This window comes from Gossypium hirsutum, chromosome D10 (assembly GCF_007990345.1).
Source record: "Gossypium hirsutum isolate 1008001.06 chromosome D10, Gossypium_hirsutum_v2.1, whole genome shotgun sequence".
NCBI lineage: Eukaryota > Viridiplantae > Streptophyta > Magnoliopsida > Malvales > Malvaceae > Gossypium > Gossypium hirsutum.
Window position 1 is genome coordinate 8,260,843 of NC_053446.1, and position 6,960 is coordinate 8,267,802.

The 6,960-nt window shown below is 32.4% G+C and overlaps 1 protein-coding gene across 3 annotated transcripts; it reads left to right on the forward strand.

Moving 5' to 3' along the window:
- The first annotated feature begins 1,434 nt into the window (after positions 1-1,434).
- Positions 1,435-6,960, forward strand: LOC107913933 (uncharacterized). Of its 3 annotated transcripts, none has more exons than XM_016842600.2 (5): positions 1,435-1,600; positions 2,436-3,523; positions 4,330-5,171; positions 5,729-5,785; positions 6,503-6,960. In XM_016842600.2, the coding sequence occupies exons 2-5, from the start codon at positions 2,575-2,577 to the stop codon at positions 6,749-6,751; spliced, it is 2,097 nt and encodes a 698-aa protein (XP_016698089.1). In that variant the 5' UTR covers positions 1,435-1,600; positions 2,436-2,574; the 3' UTR covers positions 6,752-6,960. The 3 variants fall into 3 exon arrangements, with proteins under 3 accessions (XP_016698089.1, XP_016698090.1, XP_040958965.1); XM_016842601.2 differs by having other exon boundaries at positions 6,506-6,960; XM_041103031.1 differs by lacking the exons at positions 5,729-5,785; positions 6,503-6,960 and adding an exon at positions 5,405-5,718.

Consider the following 6,960-nt stretch of genomic DNA (forward strand, 5'->3'; position numbering starts at 1 on the left):
ATGCAACTAAAAAACACACAATAAAACCCGAAATACCCGAAGCCAAATTGCCAAATTGTTTTGAGACCAGCAGCAAAGCAAACTCCAGCTATTACACGCCATCGCCCCCTGATAATTCTCCATCAGAACTTTTACACCGTCTGATTTACATAAACAGCATCAGTTCGCGTAATCTGACCATCCACAACACACATCTTGTCATATATAATCTATAATAATAAATATATAAAAACATGAGTTTGAATAAACTGAGAATATTCCTTATTATTCTTTATATTATTAAATTGATATAATATATTATTAATTAATAAATTTATAAAATTATTAAATATAATTAGATAAATTAAAATTAATAAAATTTAATTAATTAATTAATTATGATTTTTATATATAAATATGATAATATTTAATAATTAATAAATATGTTTTATAATTAATAAAGATTAAATGTGTGAGATTTAAGATTATATATAGAAAACATTAATATATTAATAATTTAATCTATAATGTATAAATTTATTTATTAATAATGTTTTTATTATTAATATAATAGTTATTATTATTTAATTAGACCTTAGATCCTTATTAAATTCCCTTATTTTTTTAGATTAACTATCACTTAATTAGGGTTATAATTATATATTGATTAAAACTAATATTTACCACTACAAATATATGTATTCAGGGGTAAAGTCAGAAATTTTTTTTAAGGGGTGAAATTAAATTGTAATTTCTAAAAGATTAAATCAAAATTTTATCCTTTTTAGAGGGGTAAAGTATAATTTTACCTTTATTAATTTAAAATTTTAAAAATTTTAAATGACCTTTTCTATTTTAAGGAGGTCCGACCCTACCAGCCTCCTAGATTTGTCCCTGTATATGTTAACAAAATATTTTCATTCGAAATAGCATCTAAAGAATTACTAAAAAAATATGATTTTTTCGATCACAAAAAAATGCATTAATTTTATTCTTATTTATGATGTTTAGTTATTATTATTTGATGCTAGCTAGTTTTATTTATATTTTGGCCAAATAATTTTATCATTTGATTTTAATAAATTTTACATAATTTTGAAGGTTATTTATAATTAAGTTGTAAAATATTACGTCAAAGAAAATGAAATATTAAAGTAATGATTGTTTATAAGTATAATTTTAACTCATATTCGAATGAAGTTAATTTATTTAATATTTTATTATAATTTATTTTTTAATTTTTTATTTAAATATTATTTTATTCTCTCAATTGTTTTTTTTAAAATTAATGCGCTTTAATTATTGATTATGTCGATTGTTATTTAATTAATAAATATATTTTTTAAATTATAAAAAAATAAACACATGTTACGCAAATTTTTTTCCTTCCTATACCCCCACCCTGCCATTCTTCCTAAGTCTTGTTTCAAACACCCTTTTCGCACGTGCCATCCATTTCAATTATAACATAGGGAATAAAAAAAAAAACAGAAAACAAAAGTTTCAGACATTTCCGTCTCTCTCGTTCTTCTCAACATCTTTTTCCTTGATGTGAGCTTGGGTCAAGCAAGAACAGAGATTAAAAAAACCGAAAAAAAAGAAGAAATTCGGATCTTTTAATGTAAGCTAAACTAGTTGGTTCTATTTTTATCTTTGTCTTTGTTTTTTTGTTTATTGTTAAGAAATTTCATATATATTTTGTGATCTGTTTTTACTGTTCTGAAGCTCCTGTAACTGTACAAGTTCGATTAGATGGTTCATTGAATTTTTTCTCTCTCTTTGATTTTCGAGTGCTAAGTTAGTAAGAAGCATAAAGATGTGCTTGGTTGTCGAGGAGATACCAGAAAATAGAACTGTGGAATGTAACGAATTTTGAAGAGATTGTTACTGTCTCTTTATGAACTGTTTGGTTGTTGAGAAAAAAAAGTATATGATAAGAGGAAAGAAAAAAGATCTCCCCTTATTAAGATTAATTGAATGTGGATTTTCATGTTACGATATTCTGATTGGTTGCTAAGAAAGTGGTAGGGAATGAGTGCAAATAGAAAGTGATTGCTAAAAAAGAATGTGGTTGTCTGATCTAGCTTGACCTTTTGTTAAGTTGAGGTTTCTTTAGAATCTGAGAATATTTTTGAAAATCTTAACTCGGTTCTTTATCATTTTAATTTCTGATAAATGCAAGAAAGAAAAGGAAATTGAGATCTCCTTTGACAGATTTAATTTGCTCAAATGCGCTCAGGTTGTTGTTTTTTTAATCACGTTATTTGTTTCTTTCAAGTAAAATTCTTGAATATGCAAGACTTGGTAGCTTTTACTAGTTTATATTCTTTTCATCCTTCACTTTTTTTTTCATGCCAACCATATATATATATTCTTCCTTTCATGCATAAAATATGGTGCTGTAGTCCAAAGAATATCTAACCTGTATTTTCTTCATTCATGTATTTGGATTTTAGAAAGCTGTAGAAGGAGGTGCTACTAAGCAGTTTGGAGATAGAATGAACACAGACCTTTAGGCCTGTTTGTCTTTGGTGTTGGCTAACATGTGAAGAGTACTGAGTTAGCTTGTCAGCAATATATTATAGCCAGAAGCTAATGGAGGAACGTCTCAGCAAGGGACCATCATCATTAAGGCAAGGTAGCCTTAAGTCCAGTCTGTCAGGAAGATCAACTCCAAAGGGTTCTCCTACATATCGGAGATTGAATTCAAGCCGAACTCCAAGAAGAGAAGCTAGAAGTGGTGCTGGTGGCATTCAATGGTTTAGGAGCAACCGTGTAGTCTATTGGTTGCTTTTAATTACTCTTTGGGCTTACCTTGGATTTTATGTCCAATCCAGGTGGGCTCATGGACATAAGAAGGAGGAATTTTTAGGTTTCAATGGCGATCCAAGAGATAAGCTTGTGGATGCTGAACAGAACACACGACGAGATTTGCTTACTGATGACAGTTTGGTAGCTGTTAATAATATAACTAACAAAACTCAGGTCCATGTTGATAGAAAGATTGATGTGATTTTGGCCAAGAAGGGGAATGGCTTTACATCGAGGAAGAAAAGGAGTAAAAGAAGAAGGCGTAATTTGCCCAAGGTTCGTGATAAACTGAAGGCGAAAACAAACACTGAAAGTGGTGATGCAGAGGGTCAAGAACTGGAAATTCTGCAGAAAAATTCTACTTTTGGATTACTTGTGGGTCCATTTGGATCATTGGAGGACAGAGTTCTGGAGTGGAGTCCTGAAAAGCGGTCTGGAACATGTGATAGGAAGGGGGACTTTGCTCGTCTTGTTTGGTCTAGAAGATTAGTGTTGGTATTTCATGAACTCTCAATGACTGGGGCTCCAATTTCAATGATGGAGTTGGCAACAGAGCTTTTGAGCTGTGGAGCCACAGTATCTGCTGTAGTTCTTAGTAAGAAAGGAGGATTAATGTCCGAGCTTGCAAGGAGAAGGATCAAAGTGATTGAAGACAGAGCAGATCTTAGCTTCAAAACTGCCATGAAGGCAGACCTTGTGATTGCTGGATCTGCAGTTTGTGCATCATGGATTGGTGAGAAAATTTTTGGAGAAGTGATTGTATTTTTTAGATATTGCTAATGCTTATTTGAAGCTCAGCTATTACTTGACCCAAGTTGCAGCTGTTTCTTAACCACATGGTGTTTTAAATTTGTAGTACTAAGGCATACACACACACACACACACACACGTGTATTTGTGAACTGTGTACTTATTATCTGCATAGTAAACTATGTGCATGCCTTCAATTAAGATGGTCCAGCATGTTCCTGTATTTAAATTATGCCTTTAAAAACTATAACCTTCACCTTACTACCTATGTTGATGGATTTCCATGGATTGCTCAAATTTGTTGATAGTGATTGGAGAGTAGACACTGCCTTGAGTCTAAATGAAAAAAGCTTCTCTAGTGAAGGAGTGGATTCAACAATTACATTACCGAAGCTGACCTCTCTTATGGTCTTACCCACACTTGCATTTTTAGTAATCCTGATTATTGTTATCTCAGTTTGCTGATCTGCATGTGGAAGTTAGGGTGCATCTGGTTTAAGATTTTGAAATTATTGTAAAAAATTCTTAATCTATATTCAACATTGTTCCTCTTACATGCTGTTATTATTACCTGAAAACAATGTAAAAAGCTATTGAAAATGTTTTGTAGATGTGTCTACGTGTGTTCCCATTCTAGTTTGCTCTAAAATCCTTATTATAAAACTTGATTTTCAGTTTTTGGTCTACCTCCTGAAGTTATCTTTCATTATCATTTCCATTAAATCATAACTGTCCTAGTCACCCTAGAGTATTGATGCATAATTATCTGCTTAAATGTGATGGTTTCAGATCAATATATTGCACATTTCCCAGCTGGGGGAAGTCAAATTGCTTGGTGGATCATGGAAAATAGAAGAGAATACTTTGATCGGTCAAAGCTTGTTCTACACCGAGTGAAAATGCTGATTTTCTTATCTGAATTGCAGAGTAAACAGTGGCTTACCTGGTGTCAAGAAGAAAATATTAAGTTGAGATCTCAGCCTGCTCTTGTTCCACTTGCTGTTAATGACGAGCTGGCTTTTGTAGCTGGCTTTCCTTGTTCTTTAAATACTCCTTCTGCTAGCTCAGTGAAGATGCTAGAGAAAAGGCAGTTGTTGCGGGATGCAGCAAGAAAAGAGATGGGTTTGACAGATAATGATATGCTTGTAATATCCCTGAGTAGCATAAATGCTGGAAAGGGCCAGCTCTTTCTTCTTGAATCAGCGGACCTCGCGATGAATGAAGATCCTTTGCAAACTGGTTCTGAAGTTAAGAAATCACTGGATATCCGGCAAGATCAGCCTAGCTTGTCTGTAAAGCATCATTTAAGAGGTTTACATCAAAAGTCTAGAAATCTTGATGTGTCTTCTACAAATTTGCGGTTATTTACCTCTGTGAATACCACAAATGCTGTCAGCATCAACGGCACTCACAGAAGGAAGATATATGATAGCAAAGTAGCACAGGAACAAGCACTTAAAATTCTTATTGGTTCTGTTGGATCAAAGAGCAATAAGATACCTTATGTTAAAGAAATTCTAAGTTTTTTGTCTCAGCATGCAAAATTGTCAGAGTCTGTACTTTGGACTCCTGCAACTACACGTGTGGCCTCACTATATTCAGCAGCAGATGTTTATGTCATGAACTCCCAGGTAACTGATTGCTTATGTTTTAGTTTTTAATTGAATTGCTCTTATTTCTTCTACGTTGTATAGTAGATTTGAATTCTAATATTTGTTAACTTTGTAGGTTCCAGACAGAATTTTTTGCATATAAGCAGTCCTTTCATATTATTATTATATAACTCTATCTTCCATGTAATTAATGTCTTTTCTAGTATTATTCCATATGAATTGTGCTTATTTCTTGTTTTTCCTTTTAATAGATTCATTTATTTGCCTTATCCTGAATCCTGATCAACACATTGCTAAAGCACTTAAGTTCCATAAACATTATTTTTGCTGTTGATGTATTGATGAATTTGTTGCTGAGTCGCTGATGAGAACAGCTAAGTGATTTCAATCGATTGGTTAACTCTTTAAAAAACAATATATTGCATACTGGCATGATTAAAACATCTAATTCTGGTTATTATGAATCTAAATTCGTATTCAAATTGCATTGAACTTAGCTGATACTCATTTCTTAATTTTATTATTATTTTTGAATTAAATGGAAAATATGTTATGATATCTGGATTTTATTATAGGGACTAGGAGAAACATTTGGGAGAGTGACAGTTGAAGCAATGGCATTTGGTCTTCCGGTAAGACATCTTTTATGTTTCTGATTTGTTTTTGTCTGTGTGTGATAGCTGTTTTTGGATGCTATATCGCTTAAGCTTGTGATATCATGTCCTCTAGGAATATCACCTGCTATGCATTAATCATAAAATCCCATGATTTACTGGGCTGTGTTTCATCCTAGCAATGAAGTTCTGTTGTCGTTACATGTGTGCATACATTATGCAATTTTCACTATACATGTATACTTGTAAGTGCAAGTGCTTACACGTGGATTAGTCTAGATTTTATTTTATCACTTGACCACATCATCATGAACTAAGCTGCCTCTATACTATCATATGAATCAGATATCTCATATATTGAAATATATTCCTGAAATTTCCCATTTTAAGATCAAATGTTGAAGTTAGACCCAACAATGGCTAAATTTTTTTGAGAAGATTTACTCATTAACCTATAGATAAATTAATATTCCTTTTGACAAGCATGATTTTATAGTGCCTATGACTTGCATGGAACTAATCTAATTGTCCCTTAAAAGAGGTGATTTAAATCTTCAGTTGATTGCATAAAAAATTGAGTTGCCTGGTTTTCTTGTTTATTTTTCTGGTGGAAATTGAAAAGCTAGCACCCTTTTTTTGCCACTGCCCGGATTTGGAAGCGGATATGTGTATATGTACAAATAGACAGATAAGTATGTGTATATATATATATTGAAAATGTATGTGACCTGGTAGCAGGTTTTAGGAACTGATGGTGGAGGCACAAAAGAAATAGTAGAACACAATGTGTCAGGGCTTTTGCACCCTATGGGGCATCCAGGAACACGAGTTCTTGCTGAGAATCTCCGGTTTTTACTAAAAAACCCGAATGCTAGGAAGCAAATGGGGATGGAAGGAAGGAAAATGGTAGAAAGGAAGTATCTGAAACGGCACATGTACAAGAGATTTGTAGAGGTTCTCACCAAGTGCATGAGAAGCAAATAACATCATCTAGTCTTGGATCACTCTCATTCTTTTATTAGTTTTGAACATCAAACAATGGCGAAATATATTCTTTTGGTATGAGAATTTAAAAAAAAGGGAATTTGGATTTTGAGATTACATTTAGATTTGTTTGGACGCATCTTTTAAAAATTGTTGCATGACCCTTTTGAATTGTATATTGAGTGAGTTAAAATGAGTGTTTTGGTTCA

Bases quoted from the DNA above. Each gene is read 5' to 3' on its own strand.
- LOC107913933 (XM_016842600.2), top strand. From the start codon at position 2,575: ATGGAGGAACGTCTCAGCAAGGGACCATCATCATTAAGGCAAGGTAGC. The intron at 3,524-4,329 runs GTGAGAAAATTT...TGATGGTTTCAG, and splicing joins AGTTTGTGCATCATGGATTG to ATCAATATATTGCACATTTC. The intron at 5,172-5,728 runs GTAACTGATTGC...ATTTTATTATAG, and splicing joins TTTATGTCATGAACTCCCAG to GGACTAGGAGAAACATTTGG.